Source organism: Lepus europaeus, chromosome 20 (assembly GCF_033115175.1).
Source record: "Lepus europaeus isolate LE1 chromosome 20, mLepTim1.pri, whole genome shotgun sequence".
Classification (NCBI taxonomy): domain Eukaryota; kingdom Metazoa; phylum Chordata; class Mammalia; order Lagomorpha; family Leporidae; genus Lepus; species Lepus europaeus.
In genome coordinates this window covers 20,442,630-20,469,731 of record NC_084846.1, presented here as the reverse complement: position 1 = coordinate 20,469,731, position 27,102 = coordinate 20,442,630, and the positions used below count along the sequence as shown (strand labels likewise).

The following is a 27,102-nucleotide window of genomic DNA, read 5'->3' as shown; positions in this document are numbered from 1 at the left end:
AATCTGATCTTGTGTGAGTTCAACTCCCAACTATGACAGTCAAACAAATGTCAACGTTCTTTTTTTTTTTTTTTTTTTTTGACAGGCAGAGTGGATAGTGAGAGAGAGAGAGACAGAGAGAAAGGTCTTCCTTTTTTGCCATTGGTTCACCCTCCAATGGCTGCTGCGGCCGGCGCATCGCGCTGATCCGCAGCCAGGAGCCAGGTGCTTCTCCTGGTCTCCCATGCGGGTGCAGGGCCCAAGCACTTGGGCCATCCTCCACTGCCTTCCCGGGCCATAGCAGAGAGCTGGCCTGGAAGAGGGGCAACCGGGATAGAATCCGGCGCCCCGACCGGGACTAGAACCCGGTGTGCCGGCGCCACAAGGTGGAGGATTACCCTGTTAAGCCACGGCGCCGGCCAACGTTCTTACTTTTTTTTCAGACAGCTGCAGAGTTTAAAAAGATCCAACCTCCGATGTGGCTTAGCTTTGCACATACACGGCCGGTGCTATGCGGGGCCACCACAAGCCCAAGCAGAGAGCTCTGTCGTGGGTTTGCCACGGCACAGAGCAGCACAGCAGTGGCCTCTGTGTCAGCACTGATTCTCAGTGCTCTCTGCTGTGTCCTCAGCTCTAACTGCCTGTGTTGAGTCCTACGTTTCAAAAAGCCAGGACACGGGGGCCGGCGCTGTGGCGCAGCAGGTTAAGCTGACACCTGTGATGTCGGCATCCCGTTATCAGAGCGCTGGTTCAAGTCCTGGCTGCTCTGCTTCCAACCCAGCTTCCTGCTAATGTGCCTGGGAAAGCAGAGGAAGATGGCCTGAGTGCTTGGGTCCTGCACCCAAGTGGGAGACCTGGATGGAGTTTCTGGCTTTGGCAGGGCCCAGCACTGGTCATTTGAGAAATGAACTAGCAGATGGAAACTTGCTCTCTCTCTTTCACTGTGCCTTTCAAATAAATAAAACAAATGTCAGGACGCAGGTGGAAGGAGCAGCTGTCAAACATGCATTCAGGCAGCCAGGAATGTGCACGGACAGGGCTGTGCGGCCCTATAGCCAGCGCTCACTCCAGCCCTCTGCACTGGCTGGTACGCAGTGTTCTATTTAGGAAAGAGTGTGACTGAGTGGTCCAGTCTCAAGTCACGCTCACAGTATGCATGTCATCAAACACACTGCTCGTAGTTTATTTCCAAAGTCCTTATTACCAATATAAAAATATATTGAACATTATCGCTCAGACTGAACTGGTGCGAAGCCATTCTTAAATCACATGGTGCCATTCCCACCGCTTAGGACAGGATTTGCATTCGTTAGAAATGGAAATCTATCCTCTCATCCCCAGACTCGGTCTCTCTGATTCTGCCCTTGCTCCCTAGGCGATCGTCAGCGTGGTCCTGCTGTGCACCAGCTCTGCTGAGAATTTTTCAGAAGTTTCCAACTTTGTTTGGAATAAAACCATAGTTGCTAAGTGATACGGGCCCTGATACTGCTGAGTGGATGCCCTACACTCTTACCCAGCTCTCTCCCCCGGCAGCCCCCAACATGCCATGCCTCCAGGCCGTTGTACCTTCTGTTCCTTTTGCCTGCAACACTGTTCCTCGAGGCACCTGCTCCCTCCCTCCCCTCTGCCAAGCCTTCACACAAACATCACCAAGTCACGCAGACCAGCCCTGACCAGTGAAAAATGCATCCCATGTGCTCCTGCTCTCATGTTTCCCTACTTGATTTTTTACCACAGCACTTCCTATTTTTTATCATAATACACATTTTCCTTGTTTATCTAGTTGATCATCCATTCCTGAGAATTAGAATGTGAGCCCCTCAGGGCTGGCACCATGGCACAGTAGGTTAATCCTCTGCCTGCAGTGCCGGCATCCCACATGGGCGCCAGTTTGAGTCCCAGCTGCTCCACTTCTGATCCAGCTCCCTGCCATGGCCTGGGATAGCAGTAGAAGATGGCCCAAGTCCTTAGACCCCTGCACCTGCATGGGAGACCTGGAAGAAACTCCTGGTTCCTGGCTTTGGATGGGCCCAGCTCTGGGTTGTTGTGGCCATTTGGGGAGTGAACCAGAGGATGGAAGACCACTCTCTGCCTCTGCCTCTCTGTTACTCTGCCTTTCAAATAAATAATTAAAAAAAAAAAAAGACAATTTGGACACACATGTTCAGGAAACAAACATTTCTCCCTGGAAGTGAAACTGCTGCTCCAGTTCCTCCTTCGTGTGCTCACCCAACAACTCTTGGCACAGGCAGAGCCCAGCGCACAGACAATTCCTGCCCTCACGCAGCAGATGGCGCTGCTGGCGCCAACCACTCCCAACACACAGAAGCCTGCCAAGAATGGCCACGTGTTTTTGTTTTTTTTCTTTAAACAAAGTGAAGTGACTTAAACTCAGCAGGCAGTACCTGCTCTCCCTCAGGGGAGCATCCAAGGCCCCCTCCTCCTTGCTATGCCTGTCTGCAGGGGCTGGGAGCAGTCGGGAGGAGGAGCTGGATTTGCCGCCTCGCTGCCAGGCGTGCCAATGACCTTCGTTTTGGATGTGCTTAAGGAGTTCATCGCACTCTGTGGCTCTGTCCTCTGTCGCCAAGACAGAATGGCCCAGCTGGGAGATGCTCCTTGAGCCAGAGCCCCAGGGTGGAAAGGCACCAACTAGGGCAGGCTTAGGACCAGCAGCCAGGTCCCTCCCCACCAGGGCACGCGTGGTTTTGGGATCTGCCCTAAGGCCTTTGGATAGGGGCTTCGGGGACCTCCCCTGGCAGGAAATATTTGCTGAATGCAAATCACAATCACCCACACAAAGGAACTAGAATCCAGGCTTCATTTTCTTTGTCACAATCTGAAGACTGTAGTGACATAAACGGGATTACTGCAGGGTGGTTTTCAGGAGACAAAGGGATTTTAAGTGACTGAAAATGCCAAGCCAAGTGTTTATAGTTAAAATTATTTTCAGAGACAGTTCTAGAATTAGCCCATGGGACTGGCAACCTCGTACAATAGGAGAGAAAAAGAGAAGAGATGCTGTGAGAGGTAGGTGGTGGGGTGCGTGGTGTCTTAAGAGTTCATCCTAGAACTCTAACAGAGCCACTGCACTCAGAGAAAGCTTTGACGACTACACAGCTGTCACCTCTACCAGAAGAGGGTTCCGAGCGAGCAGTCAGAAGTGATAAGAACAAATTACTTTTCTTGGTTTTCCTCGAAAAATTCAAAGATGGCGAGACACAAAAAAGTGCCCATAAAGGAATGCAAACAATGGAAGCTTCGCCTGAACAGTGACCTTGTTTGCTTTCTTCAAACAGCTTAAGTATTTCTAGAGAAATCTAGGTGAAACTTCTAGAAACTTCTATTTTGCCGGTAAAGTCTTTCACCACCAGTTTGGGGTCAGTGCTAACGCCTGCCCAGGACACCATAAGTAATCCAATTAGGTGAGGCTGATGGGGTTTTTATCATGTTAACAGCTTAAGTTTCTGCAAAGTCACTGACTGGTTACAACGCCAAGTTTTAGTTCTGCTAGAATATTCAGCATGCCAACAACAGCTCTCAGGTTTAGAAGTGTCTCCGTAGTCACTGGGAGTTTTCAGTTTATCATGCCGCTGGTTCACTCAAGAAAGGAGGATGGAGTTAGTTTCTATTTGCCATTCTCACAGCAAATCCACTCAGCCCAGGGCCCTCGCAAGGAACCCCACCACCAACCCACACCCAGGAGCAGGGTACCCGTGATACCCTGAGCAGAAGGCACTCACAAGCAGCCTCTTGTCTAGGTTGGCTTTTCTCAAGGAAGAGGTGACAGAGTTGGCATCTTTCTCTGCCATCCAGGCTTTGAAAAGCTTGACAGCAAACGAGGCCGCAATGCCTGCAGAAACAAAACACAGGATTTCATTCCTCTCCTGCGTAGGACCGCGAGCTTCTCTGAGATGGGCCAATAACTGAAGCCTCGACTGGGGACGACGGACAAATAAAGCTGAGAATATTCCTGGATCCACGCCTCGCTACCTGATTACAATTGTGAATTTATTTATTTTCTTTCTTTCTTTCTTTTTTTTTTGTTTGACAGGTAGAGTTATAGACAGTGAGAGAGACAGAGAGAAAGGTCTTCCTTCCATTGGCTCACTCCCCAAATGGCCGCTACAGCCGGCGCTGCACCGATCCGAAGCCAGGAGCCAGGTGCCTCCTCCTGGTCTCCCATGCAGGTGCAGGGCCCAAGCACTTGGGCCATCCTCCACTGCCTTCCCGGGCCACAGCAGAGAGCTGGACTGAAAGAGGAGCAACGGGGTCTAGAACCCGGGGTGCCGGCGCCACAGGCGGAAGATTAGCCTAGTGAGCCGCGGTGCTGGCCGAACTTATTTATTTTCAGAACCAGCATTGTAGCATAGCAGGTAAGGCAGCTGCCTGTGACGCTGGCAACCCATATGGGCGCTGGTCCAAGTTCCAACTGCTCCCTGCTGATGGCCTGGGAAAGCAGTGGAGGATGGCCCAAGTGCCTGCGTCCCTGCACCCAAGTGGGAGACCTAGAAGAGGTTCCTGGCTCCTGGCTTAGGCCCGGCCCGGCTCCGGCCATTGCGGCCATTTGGGGAGTGAACCAGTAGATGGAAGATCTCTCTCTGTGTCTCCCTCCCTCTAACTCTGCCTTTCAAGTAAATAAAATAAACCTTCAAATAAGTTATTTACTTTTATCTTATCAAAAACCGTTTAAAAGCCCAGTGTCTTCAGTGGTCCCGCCTGTTTCCCTCTGTGTTTCATTAGTGTTTCCTATTTAAAGCAGGGGTTGTGAAGCTCAATAAAGTAAACCACATCCCACGAGTGCTGGTTCAAGTCCTGTCTGTAACTTCTGATCCAGGCCCCTGCTAACGCCTCTGAGAAGGCAGCTGATGATGGCCCAAGTACTTGGGCCCCTGCCACCCTGGCTGTTGCCGTCTGGGGAGTGACCTGGCGGATGGAAGATTCTCTCTGCCTTTCAAGTAACTAAATCTTAAAAAACAAACAAAAAATTAACAGTGACCACTATAAGTACAGCTATAGATGAACATGCATCATATACTTTACAGTATTCCTTTTTGTAAAAGAGAATTTAAAAATACCCTTAAGCTATACTAAGGCTATTCCAAGCCAAATATTTTTTCCTGGATTTTTTAAAAGTAGTTATGAAGCTAGTTATATTAATTAGAAAACCATCGCATCACATATCCCCATTTATATTATGATTTATTTTCAAATACAAAGAATCAGGATCTGTGGACATCTTAAAGTCCTATGTTTATGTTGCATTTCTTTGGTGAAGAGTTAAGGCATGGACGAGACGTTCATCTGGTTTTTCTAAACTGAAGGTTCCACTATTGTTGGTGGCCTTTGAGAAACTACCTTTGAGCTGGAGCTGAGGCCAGGAATGACACTGGGGGAAAATACGAGGCCCGAGTGGTATTTCTGTTCATGCTGCTTCTATATTTATTGCTACATCGGAAATAAATGCCCTCATCTTCCAGTTATGTGCAAGTAAAGGCATTGGACTGGTCCACTACTGATAGAGACGTCAACTCTGGCAGATTTCCCTCACTTGAATAAACAGGGAAACTAGGAGGAAAAAAAAAAATCATGGCCGTGACAATCAAATATGCATTATAAGCTGGAGGCTTTTATGTTAACTACTTGTTAACATAGATTTTCAAAAAACATCATTAGTTTATTAAATCAATATAAAATTTAAACTTATGTAACTAAATGAAAATCAAATTAACACCATTCTGTAATCTTTATTAAAGTGAGAAAAGTAAAGTGTGCTAGAAACTGGGAGTTTAAAAATCTACATTTCAACCAAACTATTCCTTTGCATTAAAAATGTCTCATGGTGGAAAGCTGGGTCATTCCACACAGTGGGACGATGCTGTTTTCTTGGCCATTTGTTGGGTGTGAGGTTGGGGAAAGAGTTTCTCGATGCTCTTCCAAGTAGGAAGCAAGCAGTTAACCTCTGGTTTCTAAAGAAGGTGCAGTATATGGAAGACCTGCATGACACCAGTGCTGTGTTCCTCTCATAGCAGATCTTCTCTTCCCACCTAAGGTTTTACTACAGAAATTCTCAGACATTAAACAGCTGAGCCAATCACATGCTACATACAATCTGTTAGCTGTCAATATTTTGCTCTATTTGCTATACTACATACAATAATCTATTTAGCATATTTGCTTTCCTACATCTAATGACTGCACTTCTGGATACATGTGAAAGGAAGCTGCAGATGTCACAAGTTTTTAGTGCAAGCTCAGAGGCAAGTGTTTTCTGTTATGATTGCTGGGATCGTTCACTATAATTAACATTTGATGTTTATACTCCATCTTGTGTCTCTGTGTGTAACAAGGCTAGTGACAGAAGATGTGTGACATATGGTGAATTGTCCTCAGGAACACTTTCAACAGCAATATTAACAACATACCAACAACAGAGTCCAGACTGTTATTACGTCTGCACTATTTTAAGTCAAAAAGCTATAGGGGATTTCTGAATACCCTTTGTTTCTTGATTCACAATTCTTTACTTAGTCACAAGAAAACCATAAGCTCTTTCATTACAGGCATGAACAAGGCTAGGACCTGATACATGTAGGAGGAAAACTCATGTTCTCAAGGAAAAAAATAAATAAATAAAAGATGGTCTCACAAAAGGCCTTTTAATTTTATTTTTAAGGAAAAATAATGCTTTGTGTTGCATTATAATTGGAAAATTATTACCTTCCTAGAAGAAAACAGGCCACTTTTGTTTTATTCTATAACCAAATCATTGCCTGCATGGGCTGTCAAACTCTGGATGCCTTGGAATTACAAGAGGGCTGGCTCTTTGTGATGCAGACGCCCTGACTCCATTCTGAAACCCTCCCATCTCTAAACTGACATCCGAGAAAACATCTGAGCATAGGTCTCCCCGGGCCCCCAAGCAAACAGCTGAGAAAGAGGGGTCCCGTTTGGGGGAGGAGGCACTTTGGGCTGGTTCAGCACATGAAAGAAAGCGCTACCGGCTGGCATTTGTGTCCAAGGATAGACAAAAAGGTTAAGTGTCCCCAAAAGCAGAAAATGGCCCTACACGATGAAGCATCGCCCCAACACAGCGGGACAGACAAATGGCCTGGACCAGCTCAACCCGAACTCCGCACTGAGTATCGACAGCTGCCATTCTAACTTGCTGGTAGCCTTTAAATGTCTCTGTGCAGGTGTGTGTGGTTTCCTACACACTCCTCCTTTCAATACTGGGAGGAATATTCACAAGGGTACTTCCAAAGAGCTCACAGAGAATGGACAGGAAAGAGCGGCTCATTTCGGTGCCGGACACGGACACTGAAATGCATGTGGCTTTTCTCCCCAGGAGCTCTCTGAAGCCCCTCCCATACGCAGCCATTCTGCTACCGTGCAGGCTGGGCAGGAGAGGAACCAAGAGGAGCCCCTCGTGGTCTCCCAGGGACCGGTGGCTCTTGTTGTTGTTTTTTTTTTTTTCTTTGCAAAGTTACCTTCTTTGACCAAGCTGTCGGTGAAGAGGCTGGTGAGGATGCTGGCTGGAAGGGTTCCATTGCCCAGCAGGATCCCGGAGAGCATTGCCAGTTTTGTCTGCTCCGTTTCAGAAAAGGCTTTAAGGAAGAGGAGAAGCTGTGGGTCAAACAAAAGAAACCGTGTGTAGCAAGCATGGGACTCCAGTCAGGGAACAGCAAGCCAGACATCCGTCGGTGGTGAGACGCCGTGCGGACGCACGGGCACGGGCGAAGCAGGGCTACCCCTCACTGGGAGCACACATAGAAAGGGGCTTCAGGAAGTCCACAGAGGACCCGTATTATGAAAAGCCTATGCAGGAATCTCGAGAATATTTTGCATCAGAATCAACTTGCTTTTGATCCCATCTTGCCACAAGCTCTTTGAAGTCACTGCATCTCCAGCTACAAATGGGATATGGAAAGGACCCTTACCAGCCACATCTTTCTTCTGAGTTTGCTCACACACAGCCATGGATACTACTCATGGGAACAAAGTGACATGTGGCACCATGTACATGCAAAATTTGCATATGGGGGCTGGCTTTGTGGTGCAGCAGGTTAAAGTTTCCACTTGCAAGGCCGGCATCCCAACATGATAATGGTTCGAGTCCTAGCTGCTCCACTTCTGATTCAGTCCCTGCTCATGTGCCTGGGCCCATGCGCTCACATGGGAGACATGGAAGAAGCTCCCGGCTCCTGAATTTGGATTGGCCCAGCTCCAGCAATTGAGGCCATCTGGGGTGTGAAACAGAGGATGGTAGCGCGCTCTCTCTCTCTTCCTCTGCCTTTCAAATAAATAAAAAAAATAAGTCTTTAAAAAGAAAAGGAAAATTTGCATTTGGCTCTGTATGTGTAACCAGGTAAGAATACACAACAGGCATGATGTTTTCTGAAATACATTACATCTCACATTTGTCACTACTTGAGAGGTTCCCCTTCCCCCTGGCCACATGCACCTAACTTTCTTCGGAGAAGAATGGACTTTTTTTATGGCAGGAAAAGAAAGCCAGGACAAGCACTTTTGGACAGCTCCTATTTTTCTGCCCATAGCATCCACTTATCTTCAGGGCCAAGGCCACTCAGGGAGAAAATGGTCTCTAAGTTGCTGATGGCCTCTGTAGACCAATCATGGGCTTGCACGCTGTAAACCTTGGCTCATGTGGCTTGACCAACCAGCTTTGGGGATGACAGCACAGAGGAGGGTGAAGCCAGCTCCTAATGAGGCTGTGAGAAATAGGCAGAACACGGCTGGAGGAGCAAGGCCGCAAGGGGGATGCCGCCTGGGGCCCTCTGGGCCTTACCTTTCAGAGAGGGCAGCTGAGAAAAGTAGCGACCCTCAAAATTTTGAATGAAAGCCAAAAGCAAGGGGCTTACACCCCACTTCCCATTTTGGATCCCGAGAGCAGCCAGTCTTGTGGTGTGCTCTCCTCCTTCCTCTCTCTCCTCTGGTCCGGCTCTCCATTTCACCTCTCCGCTGGCTCACATACTATTGGCACAACTCCCTCACCAACAGTGTAAGCTGGGTAGGGCAACGGCTAGGATTCCTCAATGGCCAAAGGAGAATTACTTCGCATAGAGGCTAGGGGACTCGCCAACTACTTACATGCCAAGTAAGTGGCAGAACTAGAACCAAACCTGTCCATTTGACTTCCAATCCACACCTATTAAATTGTCAACAAATTGGGATGGGCTTGCAGCTGCCAATGATGGCTTGCAAAGCCCACATCCCATCTTGGAGTGCCTATGTGACAGTCCTGGCTACTCTGCTTCCAATCCAGCTTCCTGCTAATGCACACCCTGGGAGGCAACACCTGGGAGCCCAAGTGCTTGGGTTCCGGCCATCCAGGTAGGAGATCCAGGTAGAGTCCTGGGATCCTGGCTTCAGCCTGACCCAGTCCCAGCTAGTGCAAGCATTTGGGGACTGAACCAGAGGATGAGAGCTCTCTGTTTGTCTCTCTGCCTTTCAAATAAAATCCAATCCAGCTCCTTGCTAATGTGCCTGGTAAGGTAGCAGACGATGGTCCAAGCACTTGGGCCCTTGCCACCCACGCAGGAGACAAAGATGGAGTTCCAGGCTTTTGGCTTCAGCCTAGCCCAGCCGCTGCTGTTGCTGGTATTTGGGGAGTAAACAAGTGGATGGACGATTATCTACTTTTCTCTGTCACTCTTCCCTTCAAATAAATAAACAAAATCTTTAAAAAAAGAGTGAAAAGTAGCTTTAAAATGTTAACACCATTTCTTTAAGTATATTAATAAAACTCCTATTCACTTAGAAATATACTTAATTGCAATGAAATGGGATAAATTAGATCATTCTAAATTAATTAACTATACTGTACAACATTCCAATTAGATGCTGCATTTTTATGAGAGTTGGTTTTAAAAGATAGAAATATTAGGAAGAAAAAAATCACTCTTGCAATCATATTCATCATGAGTGGAATGGTTAAAAGTTTTCAAGGTTCACATGAATGGAGAGATGTAAACACATGAGTGATATTAATAGACATGGTGAGGCTTAATTAAACTCTTTACGTAATTTCTTCCTTCAACATTTCCATTCGTACATTAAACAAGCATCTTTTTCAGCACCTAGCAGTGCAGAGAATAAACCATTCATTTTCCACTAAAATTATTTTTTCATGTTGAAAAAAATAACACATGGTTGTTGGACAAGATCATCAGGGCAGAATGACACAATGTAACAAATACCCCCTTAGAACTAGCTAGCAGCAGTGGGATAAGTATGCCTGCCTTTTACATGGATACACACATAGGATATGCCTATGTTTTGTAAATAATTACATGCAGACACACATACTGTTTTTACTGCACAAAGTGCTGAGGATAGCTAACACTTGCTGTCTGCACCAGACATCTTTCTGATCCCTCAGGTGCCCAGTTCCCCAGTTATAGAAAAGCAACAGAACACAAAGAAATCAGGCAGCATGCCCACGGTCAATCTGCTCTAAATGCCTGCTGTGTGTGCTGCCTTTTCACTTGATTTACCACGGGCCTTCTCCCTCGTCAACTCCTGGGCTCATGCCACCTCCTTTAACAGGCTGCCTGGCATTCCACTACATGTACAGACAGACCTGCGGATAATTAACCAGTCTCCTACCAAAAACCATTTAGGCTATTTCACAATACTGTGATAAAGCTCTTACAAGAGAGCACTTCAAAAGGCTTGTGCAGAATGAAATTAAGAGGTCAATTTATCTAGATGCAAAGCTATCATGAAATCCTTGCATTTTTTTTTTTTCATAAAACATATTTCCCATGAACTTTCTAAAAGACCCCTCTTTGCTTACACAACTTTTATACATCCGTGCCGAAGGATTCTTACAAATGGTGAGCTGGGTCGGGGACTATGTGAATTTATTAACAAATGGTTTGCTGCTAACATGTTCTTTAATATTACTGATAGGGTGAGTAAATGGGGAAGATTTGACAGTCACTTCGTGTGGTTACTTCCTTACTTAGGCAGAGAGCTACAGCTGGAGACAGTAGGAGAGCACAAATCTGTAACAAGGTAGCACGGTGAGTGCTGCACATAGACAGCAGAAGAGCTCCAGATTGGAGGAGGAGCCATGTTGCAATGAGGAAAAGAATTTTCAGAAGGAGCTGCCTGGGATATGGTGACTCGGTAGGGGCTAATAACCCTGTTGGGCACTTTAAGTGTTATTGCATTTACTCCTACAATAACCCTAAGGTATACGGTACAACTATTTTACTGATGGGGAAAAGCACCCAGATTGATGCCTGTGAACCCCACCTCCAAAGACACGTTTTTAATCCTCCTTACCGAATTGCGTCTTCTCCATTTAAAGAATTCTGCTGAGTATTAACTGAGCTACCTGCTTTCACAAACTTTTCCTAAATTGCCCCAGCTGTCTTACCTCAGGATATATTTATTTTCTTTTTTTTTTAAAAAAAGATTTATTTATTTATTTGAAAGTTAGAGTTACACAGAGAGAGAAGGAGAGGCAGAGAGAGAGAGAAAAAGAGGTCTTCCATCCACTGGTTCACTCCCCAACTGGCTGCAATGGGCAAAGCCAGGAGCCAGGAGCTTCCTCCCAGTTTCCCACACAGGTGCTGGAGCCCAAGGACTTGGGCCATTTTCCACCGCTTTCCCAGGTCAAAGCAGAGAGCTGGATCAGGAAGTGGAACAGCCGGGACTCAAACCGGCGCCCATATGGGATACAGGCAGTGCAGGTGGCAGCCTTACACTCTATGCCACAGTGCCGGCCCCAAGATATATTTATTTTCCTATGTGTCTGTAATCTCCGGTTGTGATTTTAGGCTCTATGAGGTCAGAGGTCCTGTTGTGTAAAACTATGCCTACCGAACAAGCACATTGTCTCGTATTAATTACAGTAATGGAAAAAGCCCAGAATGGTCATACATTTCTTCCTACAGAAAGCTGACAATTTATTAAACAAACATTTACCAAAAAGTTACTATGTCCCCGGCCCTTCCTGATACCATTGTGAATACAAATTTTGTGTCCCCTCCCATTTGTCACCTTGAATTGATGAGTATTATCATTAGAACATTTACCTTTTTCATTTCATCCTCAAATGCTTTTTCCAAATACTTGTACCTCCTGATGAGTTTGTTGAAGACCTAAACATGAAAGAGAACCAGAACATATCTCGTAAGCAATTTAAAAAAGCACGGAGGGAGGCGTAGAAATTCACTATGACCACGTTGTAGATCTATAAAAATAAAAACAGGTGGGAAGATGGGCCGACCCTGTGATATGAGAGCTATGAGCTTTTCAAAGGAGTGACTAGGACTGAGGGAAAAAACAGGGCCAAATTCACTCAGGAATATAACAGACACAGAAACCAAAATAACTCTGGTGAAGATGAACTGAATGGGATTTTTCAACTGTGAGACACAGACGTGGACAACAGCTGAAACCAGGAGTTCCAGATGCAATGGCGCAGACCAGGAACGGTCCTAACTCCAGGCAGGAAAGGATTACTGGCTCTGTAATCCGGCATCCGGTTAAAGCTGAGTACTTTATAACCGCCTGCCAGTGGGGCTTGAGACGGTTGGGTGACGTTGACTGATGCTCTTGTTGAAGTAGGGATTCTGTAAATACTATTCTCATAGCTGCCTTGCCCTTCCAATCATGACACACTCCCAGGCGACTTCTGTGCTGTGACTACCACTGCTTCTTCAGGTGATCAGCATGGAGTCTGAGACTGACAGGAGAAACTGCAGCTGCCTTTTACCGAGAAAGAATGAACCAGCCGGGCAGCGAACCGACACGCCGCAGAAAAAAGAAATTACGTGGTACGAAAACCCTCTGCATTCAGACGTCATTCAACTACAAAGTACAAAGTGAGCTACCCGCATGCAACATGAATTCCCACTGAAACATTCCTGTCCACTTAACTTCTCTCAGCCTGACCACACTGCTGACCCAGTTTCTTTTCTGCTGACTTACACGTAGGCAATAATTTTTAAACTCAGAAACCACAAATCAAAGCTTTCCTCAGATACACATATTCCACATGAAAAAAAAATAAAAAAAACCAAAAACACAACGATCTGTACAAATAAACTGTCCCTTTAGATACCAGGAAGAGGCAAACTCCTTTATCTCTGCGTATGGGAAGATGGTAAGGATTTTTCCTCCAGGACTTCTTCTTCTTCTTCTTTTTTTTTTTTTTTTTTTTTTTTTTGACAGGCAGAGTTAGACAGTGAGAGAGAGAGAGAGAGAGAAAGGTCTTCCTTCCATTGGTTCACCCCCCAAATGGCTGCTATGGACGGTGTGCTGCGTCAATCCAAAGCCAAGAGCCAGGTGCTTCCTCCTGGTCTCCCATGCGGGTGCAGGGCCCAAGCCATCCTCCATTGCCCTCCCAGGCCACAGCAGAGAGCTGGGCTGGAAGAGGAGCAACCAGGACTAGTACCCGGCACCCCAACTGGGACTAGAACCTGGAGTACAGGTGCTGCAGGCAGAGGATTAGCCTAGAGAGCTGCGGCGCTGGCCCCTCCAGGACTTCTTAATTGACTGTTGGCACTGGAAATCAAACAAGGGATCTTGCACCTTGTGTTTGCATTCATTTGATCCTCAAAGAAACTCTGTGGCAAGGAGCAAGCAGGCAATGATTGTTATTTGGTAAATCAGAAAGATCTACGCTTCTCCTAAATATCATAACTATATAAAATAATGATTATAATAACTTCTGCTAAATACCAGAGCCAACTGCAGATGGCAGCTTTACCTGCTATGCCATAGTGCTGGTCCACTGTTCCACTTCTGATCCAGCTCCCTGCTAATGGGCTTGGGAAAAAGCAGCGGAAGATGGCCCAAGTGTTAGGGCCCCTGCCACCCACATGGGAAACCTGGATGAAGCTCCTGGCTCTTGGCTTCTGCCAGGCCCAGCCATCTTCTACTGCTTTCCCAGGCCATCAGTAGGCAGCTGCATTGAAAAGGAGCTCAAAGTTGGCTGTTGTGGCCATCTGCGGAGTGAACTAGCATATGGAAGATCTCTCTCTCTTTCTCTGTGTCTCTCCCTCCCTCCCTCCAACTATGCATATCAAATGAATAAATAAACCTTTGTTTAAAAAGGGTAAGAAATCTCTTCGCTAAAATGCCATGTAATGAAAAAAATTTCTTTCTTTTTTTTTTTTTAATTTGACAGAGTTAGACAGAAAGCTCTTCCTTCCGTTGGTTCACCCCCCAAATGGTTGCTACGGTCAGAGCTACACCGATCCGAAGCCAGGAGCCAGGAGCCAGGTGCCTTTTCCTGGTCTCCCATGCAGGTACAGGGGCCTAAGCACTTGGGCCATCCTCCACTGCCTTTCTGGGCCACAGCAGAGAGCTGGACTGGAAGAGGAGCAAACAGGACTAGAACCCGGTGCCCATATGGGATGCCAGCGCTGCAGATGAGGATTAACCAAGTGAGCCACGGTGCCGGCCCTGAAAAATAATTTCTTAAAGTATAAATTCACAATAGCCCCATACCTCAAGCAACTTGACTTAGCCTACTTAGTGCATATTAATGAGAAATGATATGGTTTCTAGCATATAAAGCTAGATTGGGGCCGGTGCTGTGGTGCAGCTGGTTAAGCTTCTGCCTGCAATGCCAGCATCCCACACATGCGCTGGTTCGAGTCCCGGCTGCTCTACTTCAATGCAACTCCCTACTGATGGCCTGGGAAAGCAGTAGAAGATGGCCTGAGTGCTTAGACCCCTGCACTCATGTGGGAGATCCAGCTGAAGCTCCTGGCTCCTGGCTTCAGATCAGGTCATCTCCGGCTATTGAGGCCATTTGAGGAGTGAACCAGCAGATGGAAGAACTCTGTCTCTCTCTCTCTTTGTAACTCTACCTCTCAATAAATAAATGAATAACTCTTAAAAAAAAAATTCTAATCACTTGGCTGAGGTTAATTCTATGACCTCTTGCATCAACCTAGACCATCACAAAAGGTCTAACAAGGGAGGTGTTAACCTAGGACTTGCCCTGAGCTGAAGCTGGGAATAACAACTGAATTTGAGAAGGGTCAGTAGCAGCAGTCATTGTGTTACAGCAGATTAAGCCGCTGATAGGGATGTCCACATCCCACATCCAAGTGCCTGGGGTTGGTCCCAGCTACTCTGCTTCCGATCCAGCTTCTTGCTAACGCACCTGGAAGGCAGCAGGCGATGGCTCAAGTACACTGGAGTCACCGTCACCCACATGCTAGACACGGACAGAGCTCCTGGCTCCCGCCTGCTCCAGCCCCAGCTGTTGTGGGCATTTGGCAAGTGAACTTTTGGATGACGGATATCCCCGCCTACCCTGTGTCCCTCTGGCTTAACAATAATTAAGACAGAAGTAGAACAGAATACTCCAACCCTATACTAGCCTGTCAAGATGCAGTGAGGTCCAACTTTACAGGGCGACTTATCACAGACTGTACCACCTAACAACTCCCACCATTTCCTGACCTTTTCTAGGGACACAGATTTAATTCTAACCAACCCAATGCATGCAAAATCTTATCTCATTATTCTGATGCAAATTTCTCAGCTTCCAGTGAGGCTGATCCTGCTTTCCTCTCCACTGGGCTGCCTAGCCTCACGTGACTTTTTCCCAGCAGGTTCCTTGTCTTGCTCTCATTGATCTGCAAGGTCTTCATGTACCTGAGAACTGGATCTTTCACAGGTTCTCAATATTTACAAATATTTTCTTATATACTTACAAATATTTTCTTACAAGAATACCTAACAGCCTAGACATCTGACGTGTCAAACTTTAATTGGTCCTCTGTTGATTTCTATATGGCTCTCACCTTTCCATACTGACAGAAGCAATCCCACAGCGACTACGCCACCTGTGTCACCCACACAGATGCAAGTGCAGCTGCGGATGAAGTCTCACAAGTGGCATTTCTGGGTCAAAGGGAAGATGCAGTGCAAACTTGCTTTCCCCAAGACAGGACTAATCTACATTGCCACAAGCTGTGGCTGGGAGTGTCTGGTTCCTGCATTCCTTACAGGTGAGAGGTTAAAAAACAGTATTTTCCTGTAGCTTTAATGCTTGTTGTCTTTAATTTTTTTTTTTTAAATTTATTTTTGAAAGGCAGAGTTAGTAAGAGAGAGACAGAGAGGTAGTCTTCCAACTGCTGGTTCAGTCCCCAGATAGCTGCAACAGCCAGGGCTGGGTCAGGCCAAAGCCAGGAGCCTGGAACTCCATCTGGCTCTCCAGTGTGGGTGGCAGAGGTCCAGGTGCTTGGGCCATCCTCTGATGTTTCCCCAGGCACATCTGCAGGGAGTTGGATTAGAAGCCAGGACACAAACCAGCACCGTGATATGGAATGACACCATTGCAGGCACTGGCTTAACCGGCTACACCACAATGCTGACTCCACGTCTGCTGTCTTAATCTGAAGATCGGAGTAGATCTTCGTATGTTGAAGCGCTAACTAACATCCTTGCTGACATAGCGAGTACAGAGTTCCTGAACCTGAATGCTTCCCCCGGTCCTGTTCACATTCTTCCCTGCCCACAGGAAAGGGCGATCTCCGGGAGACAGGCTCTACCTGAGCGTAGTTCCGGATGGTTTCGTGATCTTCATTTGCAGAGAACACACAGTGGTTGGTCATCTTGGTCTTGTCACCATCATCTATGCGTGTTCCGCCTGGGGCTGAAAAGAGAAAGGTCGCTATGGTGAGGGTTCGAAGCACAGCAGAAGTACAGGGGTTGACGTGAATCAGCCACACCCGCTTGCACAGAAGGGCGCACATGTGTAGATGCACACGGGTTGCTCCACATTTATGTTTCCAGTGTAATACCATAGTCTAGCACTACAAATCAGCTTCGCTCCCAAACACATCCTTGACCCTGGAACATAAACAACCACCCGTATTTACTTAATTTTATTCCATGATCCTCAGGGAAGCTCCTGCTATTTCCCGTACTGGGATATGGTTCTCTCCGTCCAGCTGGACTCTCCAGTGCATCAACTATGGAACTGAGCAGACCTGACTCCAAGAGTAGATCTTGGTGGTTCCTGCCTGGGTAGGTATGCAAGCTGCTCCCTCCGTCAGGGTTGTGTGGCTTGTACCCTGACTGCCTGCCCTTTGTACCTGACAGCCCTGCAGCTGGGTCATGTGGGAGTGAATTCTGCATGCTATGATTCTCATTCCTCATAAAGCCGAGGGAAAGAACGCCCATTTCCCCTCTACCATTTAACTTTCCCTACACCACGGCTGCTCCGCTAAGTTTCAATGGCGGCTATCACAAGCACTGTTTGATCAGAAGAGCAGAATCAGAACACTGGCTCTCAAAGAAGGAAGTACTTTTCTTGAAGGGAGGAGAGAGCTTCCACTTCGCTTATGGCCCTGTCTAAATACTGACAGAGTCTGTGGACTCAAGAGGCTTCCATAGCCTTGGCAGCTCATGGCAAGAGCCTCGGGAGATCACTGACATCATAAATAAGAGTGTCAATTGTTAAATCAACAACGGGAGTCACTGTGCACTTGCTCCCCACGTAGAATCTCTGTCCTTAACGTGTTGTACTATGCGAATTAACTGTAAAACTTGTTTTCAAATGGTACTTTATACGTTGTATGTCTGTATGGGTACAAATTGTGGAAATCTTTACTTAGTATATTCTAAGTTGATCTTCTGTAAATAAAGTTAATTAAAAATGAATCTTAATGAAGAATGGATGGGAGAGGGAGTAGGAGGTGGGATGGGAGTGGGGGTGGGAGAGTGGGTATGGGGGGAAGAACTGCTATATTTCTAAAGCTGTACCTACGAAATTTGTATTCATTAAATAAAAGCTTTCTTAAAACAAGCAAACAAACAAACACTGGCTCTATTGTTCTCCAATTCTACATCACTGGAACTAGGGTAGAAGGTTGGAGTAGGCCGAGGAAGAGCTTAACTGCCACTTCTAGCATACGCACTTACAGCAGCACGGTGCCCGGCACCAACGACTCAGCCGTGATCAAAGTTGAAAAGGCAGACTCTCCTCATCAGACTCCTGTCACTCTGTGCATGCCAGCATTTACCAGCCTTGAGTTCACCTGTGATTTCTGACCTGTGCGTGCAAAAGTCCATATGCAGCCACTTCTGCTGGTAACGCATGCTACCAGGCAAGGGAAAGTCGGCCGAGTTAGTTTTCATACTTTATCATCTGTTTTACAGGTCACAGACACCAGTCTGAAGTTTTAAGTAATTAGATTCTTTTAAATTACAGATTTATTTATTTATTTGTTTGAAAGTCAGAGTGATAGAGAGGAACAGACAGAAATCTTCCATCCACTCGTGGACTGATGGGTCCACTCATCAGACGGCCCCAATGGCTGGGGCCAGGCCCAGGAGCTTCACATGGGTGGCAGGGGCCCAAACACTTGGCTATCTTCCGCTGCTTTCCCAGGCCATTAGCAGGGAGCTGGATTGGAAGTAGAGCAGCCAGGACACAAATCAACGTCCAAACGGGATGCTGGCATTGCACGGCTTTACTTGCTAAACCATAACACCCGAGCCCCAAGTAATTACTTTTTAGAGATTTTAGCTCCTTGAGGGGTTAATTTATAATTAGTTTATGCACAAGATTTAATTAGTCCTTTTAAATGGATATGACCACCTGGAACAAAATTTTAGTTAGATGATCACCTTGGGGTGATCATGGCTCAGTAGGTTAATCCTCCACTTGCAGCGCCTGCATCCCATATGGCACCAGTTCTAGTCCTGGCTGCCACTCTTCTGATCCAGCTCTCTGCTATGGCCTGGGAAAGCAGTAGAAGATGGCCCAAGTGCTTGGGCCCCTGCAACCCCATGGGAGACCAGGAGGAAGCTCCTGGCTCCTGGCTTCGGATCGGCGTAGCTCCGGTCATTGCAGCCATCTGGGGAGTGAACCAGCGGATGGAAGACCTCTCTCTCTGTCTCTCCCTCTCACTGTCTCTAACTCTACCTCTCAAATAAATAAAAAGACGATCACCTTAATCTAGAAACTGGGCAAATGATTCCTATCTGATAAAAAATACTAAAAGACTAAAATTGAAGCTGTAGACTTTCCTCCTGAGAGGTGAGTTTAAAAAGTGCATTCTAGGTGCTGGCGCTGTGACGTAGCGGGTAAAGCCACCGCCTGCAGTGCCGGCATCCCATATGGGTGCCTGTTTGAGTCCCGGCTATTTCACTTCCAATCCAGCTCTCAGCTATGGCTTGGGAAAGCAGTAGAAGATGGCCCAAGTCCTTGCCACGTGGGAGATCCGGAGGAAGCTCCTGGCTCCTGGCTTTGGATTGGTATAGCTCCATCCGTTGCTGCCATCGGGGGAATGAACCAGCAGGTGGAAGACCCACCTCTCTCTCTCCCTCTGCTTCTTTCTCTGTGTAACTCTGACTTTCAAATAAATAAGTAAATCTTAAAAAAAAAAAAAAGATGGAAACCAGGGGCCAAATATGATTGGCATCCGAAGAGCTAGGCTAGGTCTCACTGCTGGGGACAAGATAAAGGGGTTTAAGAATGGCAGAGGGTCAACAGTGCTGCATGGATGGTCTACAATCGACCGGTGCAGTTGGCCGAGGCTCTGGCAAGACCCACACCTTGCTGAGGATCATTCCTGTGTGGCATTTGTGTACGGACCAAAATAATCACAATTCAGATAATGCAGTAACCACATGGGAGGATGTTCAACTCTACCATTAACTTAAACTTCAATATGAAAACATCTATCACTCACCTAATTGCCAAAGATCTACAAGACTGACAAAGTAGCTACTGTTACATAAAAAATTAAATATAAACAGGAATTCATGCTTTTTGTTAACTGTTAAGCAGCATATTCTTTGTGAAGGCTGGTTGTCTTTCTTAGGTAGATACAAAGAGATGCAGATATAAATATCTCCATCCTTTAATCCACTAATCCCTGGCAGGTACATACAGGTGTAATCAGATAAGAGCAGAAAGCTACATGCATACACACCGGTAACATTGTAGCAAAAAACAAAAACAAATGTCCATTAACATCAGTTTGGTTTTAATTCTTGGTGATGAGACAGGGGCACTGGGGAGTTTGGACACCCACATCCCGTATCACAAGCCTGCATCTGAGTTCCAGCTCTGCTCCTGATTCCAGCCTCCTGCTAAAACACATTCTTGGAGGCAGCAGGTGATGCCGGCTCAAGTAGCCGGGTCCCTGGCGCCCGTGTGAAAAACCTAGAATGAGTTCTAGGCTCCTAGCTTTGGGTTGAACCGCCTCTAGCTGTTGCATCTAGGGAGTGAGCAAGTGAAAGGAAGATCTCTGTGTGCTGTCCAATAAAATAAAATAATAATAATAATAATAATAAAGAAAATCAAAGTAGTTTGGCTTTAGCAGTTATTTCCTGATGAAAGGCACAGTGGCACTGGGGGCAGGAGAACCTTTCTCTGTGAGGACGGTCGCAACACAGGCAGCGCCCCTGGCCCCCAACCCCATCTTTGAAACAGCAAACAGCAAAGCAGTTCCACACTGGAGAACTCGGAGTCTCTGGCCGCGGAGACTTGGGTACTTTACGGCTACGACAGAAACTAGCAATGAGAACGAGGATCTGAGAGTGACTCTGAGAGGAAGAGGGGCAGTTCTGACCGCTGATACACATTGGGATCAGATGCTTACATTCTTCCCCTGCACGTTTTTCTGTCTTCAAGGATTTCTGATCTTCTATCACGGCCGCTCCTCACTAACTACAGTACACACAATCAAAAGGATTTAAAAACAAAACCAAAACCAAAACTAGGCCTATATTATACTCCCTAGACGTGCTGCTATGTATGGATGAAATGACATTAACTGAATCTTCCACAGCAGAGCAGGCAAGAGCTGTAAACATCAACAGAAACTTCAGGCCAGGGCCTCTCCATAGGAGTACCATCCAAGACTGTAACTTAGGTACAATTACAGACCTTCCATTTGTCATTTTTATCAACTCTAACCAAGATTCTACCTGATAGGGAAATACCTTGGGGGAATTAAAAATACAGGGCTGGGGCCGGCACTGTGGTGCAGTGGGTTAAAGCCCTGGCCTGCAATGCTGGCATCCCATATGGGTGCTGGTTCGAGTCCCGGCGTTCCACTTCTGATCCAGCTCTCTGCTATGGCCTGGGAAAGCAGTGGAAGATGGTCCAAGTCTTTGGGTTCCTGCACCCGTGTGGGAGACCTGGAAGAAGCTCCTGGCTTTGGATCAGTGCAGCTCTGGCCATTGCAGTCACTTGGGGAGTGAACCAGCGGAATGGAAGATCTCTCTCTCTCTCTGGCTCTACCTCTCTGTAACTCTGTCTCAAATAAACAAAATAATTCTTTAAAATACAGGGTTAGTGCAGGAAGACGTTTGCGTGCGCCGTACCGCGCGGCTTACCAAGCATGCTGCCAGCCACCAGGATGTCGAAGAGCGTGTCGGCATAACGACGGTAATCTAACCTGGAGCCTGTGGAGTCCAGAAACTTGGCTACAGCTTCAAGGTCATCGCCAGCTTCATTAAGTCCCTGGACAAGTGTATCCCTGAAGACTGTGGGTTCGAATTTCTCTTTTTCATCTAAAAATAAAAACATTTTTATAGGATTACCTCTTAGGTACACATCCTCATTCCTCCACACACATGGTGTTTCCTTTGACGAGTGATTTTGTAAAGGCTGAAAGACAATGTAAAGTTTTTCCCTTTTTTTTGGATTTGCATGGTCTGCAACCCCTTGATTAAACACTGATTCGAGGAAAATAGTTTATTTCTGTTCCAAGGGGCCACAAAAATATTTGAACTCTCCGATACTCTAACCATCAAAAATTAAACAACTAAGCACCGGGAGGAAGCAATAAGGAGGTTTATCACAGGATAAATTACTCCAGGGTGAGTACTTGAACATTCAATACAGGGGTGGGTGTTTGGCCCAGAGGCTTAAGGCTCTGCTTATGAGGCCTTATCTGAGTGCCTGGTGTGAGTCCCAGCTAATAGGAGAAGGTGACAGCTCAAGTGCTTGGGCCTCTGCCACCCACATGGGAGACCCTGATGACCCTGATGGAGTTCAAGGCTCCCGACTTTGGCTTGACCCAGCCCTGGGCTGTTGTGCAGGCATCTGGGGAAGTGAATCGGTGGTGAATGGAAGATGTCTTTCTCTTGCTCTCTCTGCCTTTCAAATAAAATGAAATGAATAGAAATTTAAAAAATATTCAGTATATATCATGAGCTATGCATGTAAAACGAAAGCTTCAGAGTAAATATTGTAAATATTCAGTCTTTACCTTTTGAATTCCTTTTTTTGGGGGGTTAATGATTTATTTATGTATTTATTTAAAAGTCAGAGTTACACGGAGAAGGTGATGCAGAGAGAGACAGACAGAAAGGTTTTCCATCCGCTGGTTCACTCCCCAATTGGTCACAACAGCTGGAGCTGCGTTGATCTGAAGCCAGGAGCCAGGAGCTTCTTCCACGTGTCCCATGTAGGTGCAGGGGCCCAAGAATTTGGGCCATCTTCTACTGCTTTCCCAGGCCACAGCAGAGAGCTAGATCAGAAGTGGAGCAGCTGGGACTCAAACTAGTGCCTATATGGAATGCCGGTATTGTAGGCAGTGGCTTCACCCGCTACACCACAGCTCTGGCCCCTTGAATTGTTTTTTAAAATGTTATTTATTTTCAATTTCAAAAAGCACCCAGGTGGTGTGGTGGGTTAAGCCGCAGCCTGCAGTACCTGCATCCTATATAGGCACCAGTTTAAGTCCCGGCTGCTTCACTTCCCATCCAGCTCCCTGCTATGGCCTGGGATAGCGGCAGAAGATGGCCCAAGTGCTTGCACCCCTGCACTCTTGTCAGAGACCCAGAAGAAGTTCCTGGCTTTGGTCTGGCCTAGTCCTGGCTGTTGCAGCCATTTGGGGAGTGAACCAGCAGATGTAGACTTCTCTCTGCCTCTCCCTCTCTGTAACTCCGCCTTTCAGATAAATAAATAAATCTTTAGGGAAAAAAAAAACACCAAAAAGGTGTGTGTGTGTGTGTTGCACACACCCATGCACACACACTCCTTGCATTTTGCTGGTCAACAGCTGGAGCTGGGACAAACTGAACTCAACCCAGGTCTCCAAGATGGGTGGCAAGGACCCAACTCCTTGAGCTTCCCAGGGAGTGCATGACCACGAAGCTGGAACTGGACAAGTTAACCATTAGAGTGGCACTTTTGTCCCCTTCTGCAAATCTCGTCAATGTCTGGCCCAACAGCAGACAGCTGACTTCCCAGGTGCACTGCCTTGGGTCTATCACAATTTCTCACAGTCCTTAGGTCTGGACCACTGTGCCGTAGACTCAGGAGAAAATTTGTGAAGAGGCAAAGAATGTCTTCAGTTACTGATTTATTTTTTAATAAAAGCAGTTTTTGTTAGGTAGGAAGTTAGAAATCAGCCTAGGTGAGGAGTCTAAGGAGAACAAAACTTTTGGGAGAAGGAATGAGGCAGCCTTGGAAGCAGCCCAGTATCTCACACTCCAAAGTCCTGCCCACACTCAGGTAACTTCACAGGTGGTCCCAGCCTTGCCTGGAGAAGGCAGCCTAGGGGAATCCTCACTCTCCTCTCTGGGTAAATAAAACCCAGGGAGGAATTTCAGCTATTTCTCACCAGCAAACCCTCTGCCCTGGGGGACAAACCTTGTAGGAGGTTGGTTTGGACAAAGCCAGTGCCATGCAGTGGAAAAGAAGCAGAAGACAAAGTAGAGAAGAAAATGAGAGGGCTAAGGACAAAGCCCACCTCTCCCCGAGTCAAGCCAAAGGGATTCATCCCGGTGATGAATTCTGGGGGACAGCGCAGCACACCCTGTAACTTCTGGGACAGAAACAAACAAATAAACCAAAAACCCCACCAAGCCACATATAAAGCTCAACTCGCTCTTGACAAGTCCAAGTGACAACTCTGCAGTCTAGGATTTTGGTGTGCAGCCAAATTATTCAGATACGGAAACGCGAAAGTAGGAGGTCAGGAGACGCCCACTGCTACAGGCAAAGGGGAGAAACAGGATGCGGCAATGCCTCCTTGTGGGTCATGGTGACATGTCAAGCCGGTGACGTGTCCAGCGGATGGCTCCACAGCTGGTCCGGAAAGCAGGCTGACCTGGAGCTCTTCAGTACCGTAATACAATGTGATGTGATCTGGAGATATTCCTGCAACACCCCAGCGCTGCCAGAATTCCTGAAGCGTTTATATTAAGAGATTTGCAGGGCAGGAGGAAAGGGTCGGGCTGAGACTGGCTCTCAGGCACAGAAAACGAAGCCAGCGAGAGTTAAGTGATTAAAGTCATTAAATCCAGAGATGACGAAACGATGCTCAGAAAGAGCCAAGGACAGCATGCACAAAGGTTACAGCGGCTCGAATCCCAAACACCCGTCTAGCTGAAATGATGACTCCACGGAAGGCTAAGAAGGGGGAGGACTGTGAGGGGGCGGGCAGTGAAAGCCAGCCGAATCCTCATCCTCCAGGGCAGGAAGTGCACACCTAATACCTCCCACGGAAAAATCAAGAAATAGCTCCATGAGAAGGCTACTTGGCCCCCAACAAAGCAAGCCGCTGGGAGACCTTGCAGGAGCTCTGTGCCAGCCGCCTTGCCGCTGTTGTAACATGTCTTGCAGGAGTCTGTGTGAGCTGCGTGCACCCCTAACTTTGGTAACATAAAACTACACTTTAAAACCAGACAGAGGCTGTCTGGTTCTTACAGACTGACTACCTGTAGGCCAGCAAGAGGGATGGGCCAGCTCTGGCTAACATCACTGACATCAGCATCAGAAGCGGAGGGAGAGAACCCCTTGTCCAGTACCAGCCAGAGCCATGCAGCCTGAGATACCAGCGACGCGCACAGAAATGAACTGCACTGACAGTTGTTGTGAACAAAAGGCACAAAGTCCTTTTGATGCCCTAAGAGCAAGGACATGCAAATGCCGACTGCAGAGGAAAGTATAATTAGTGTGTTGTTGTGCAGAGGGGCGGCAGGCGGCCAGGAGCTCCGGGAGGAATGTACCATGAGGGACTGCACGAGGGGGTAACCGCGCCCTCCCTGCTCCCTTCCCCGAGGTCTAGCTACACGGTCATTCTCCTTTGCACTCTGAAAAAGGTGCATTCTTTCCTGTCCTACAGAGGACTTGGTCTTAACTTGAGACAAAGCTGTGTTTGGAAACCAGCCTTCTCCTCCCATTATAATTTTCCAGAAGAATTGCCAAGGAAGGGGAAAGGTGAAGGAGGGAAGACGATGCATCATGGCCAAGGGTGTTTCAACACGTTGGGTCAGAAAGGCCAGCACAGAACTCGGGAGCCTTCGGAGGTCACGAGGGCACCGCAGGACGAATAATGCTTTTGCAGGATGGAAAAATAGCTCGCACCTGTCAAGGTGTCCAACAAGAGGAAGAGAAAATCCCTAAGCAAGACAGCGACAGGAACACCGATGGAAACTTGGGGAAGGAAGGCAACAGTTCAACCCAAGATCCATTTTCATTGAAATATCGTTCGCGTTTCATCTGAGGACAGCAGAAATGCCAACAAGACCCCAACACAGATCCACTACCAACTTCTTAGAGTTTCCATGGGGGCACTCGCGCCTCCCTTAAAGTGGGAAGCACACAACAAGGGTCTCAGCTTTATAATGCTCTGTGAATCCCAAGTGTGACCCTAAGGAGCTGTTTAGAATCGCCCTTACCCTGACAGAAACAGGCCTGGTTCTGACTCTCCAAAACACCTGTAAGTGACCCAAGTGCCAACTACAGCGGCTGGTGAATACAGAGTTTTGTTTTTTTTTTTTAAATAAACGTGCTAATGCAAGGATAGACAGCGAAAGTCACCCGTCTTTCTGGAAGCCACTGGGGTGCAGTAAATGAGTGAGCAATATTAAGTACCTTTTATTCATATACACGCATCTACCGATGTACACACTTCAAGATTTAGAGGCTTACTCAGTTAATGACTCCGTTTTACTGTGAATCTAAGGGATTTCAAATCAGTAACACAGAAATACAGTTAGGGGGAAACCTGAGTAGCTGGTCACTCTGATGCCTGCATTTTGGTCATCTTTTCCCTCACAGATTATCATTCATTTTAACCCAATTATACCATAAAATTTACCAGTGAGGGGGCAGTTTTGTTACTAAATTATTTTATTTAGCAAAGCAGTGGCCCAGGAGAGAGAACTTCAGCCTTGCAGTCACGCAGCCACACTAGAAAACCTGACCACTTTGGAAAACGCACCCTAAGCACGCCGTGAGGATTTCTGAAAGACGTCAGAGTGGGTCTGGATGGAGTTCCCTGTGACACCTCCAGCCAGGATGTCTGCATTCGAGAACCTCATCTGCCCGCTAACCTGGCACAGAGGCGCGTGAGCTTGGCTAGGGGGTGGCTTCCAAGTGGGCCCAGAACTTCAGAGGGCAGCCCATCAGCCCACACAATGACCCTGAAGATGCTCACCTCCACAAACCTGCTGCTAACCCCTGCCTTGACGTCGGCCCTGTCCTCTGGGCCAAGAAACGCTGACACATGATACACCATCAGAGGTGAGTCACTATTGCAAGGAGCGGACAATGAAGCTGACTCATGGCTCCCTACGTGTTAAATTCTGCCCAGAATCCAAGGTGTACATATCCAGAATCCTGACAAGGACTGTGCATCTCTCAGTTCTCCCCGGGGTCTCTAGCGGCACACCCTACGCCAGCCAATGAATCCGGGTTCCCACCTGGACACAGAGCTTAGGGGCCACACGCCTGGCGGAACCTCTGTTGGCTCCAGTGCTCACTACAGATGCAGATCCAGGCAGATCGGCACAGGCCATGGCCAACCTGCCCCAGCCTCGCAGCTGGGCACAGGTTAACCAGGACCACACTGCCAGGGACCCCACAGCAACCGTGGTAAGGTTTCTCAACCACACAGTTTCATCAAAAGACTGCATTAAACATGGAGACAACCAGTACGTGCCAGTGAGCACTTTGCACCTGCTGTCTGCTTCCGGAGTCTGTGGGGAAATGTGGCGGGGGCAGGGTTTGTAAGACCACCATGAGGACTGAGCGGAGGGAGGTGGCAGCCCAGGCTACAGGCGTGCTTCTTCAGCTTCTGGGGATGAGCCAGAGGTGAAAAGAGAAAGAGAAACAGGAGAGGCCAAGACAGAAATGCTATACAAAGAGGT

At 47.2% G+C, this 27,102-nt stretch overlaps 1 protein-coding gene across 2 annotated transcripts in view; it reads right to left on the bottom strand.

The window, feature by feature from the left end:
- BZW2 (basic leucine zipper and W2 domains 2) overlaps positions 1–27,102 on the bottom strand; it is a 56,720-nt gene that overhangs the window by 11,681 nt on the left and 17,937 nt on the right. For both annotated transcript variants that reach the window (XM_062179192.1, XM_062179191.1), the window contains exons 3-7: positions 21,331–21,507; positions 16,527–16,630; positions 12,045–12,110; positions 7,467–7,602; positions 3,720–3,829 (exon numbers count right to left, since the gene is read on the bottom strand). In XM_062179192.1, the coding sequence (XP_062035176.1) occupies positions 3,720–3,829; positions 7,467–7,602; positions 12,045–12,110; positions 16,527–16,630; positions 21,331–21,507 (593 nt within the window). The remainder of the gene's footprint in view (positions 1–3,719; positions 3,830–7,466; positions 7,603–12,044; positions 12,111–16,526; positions 16,631–21,330; positions 21,508–27,102) is intronic.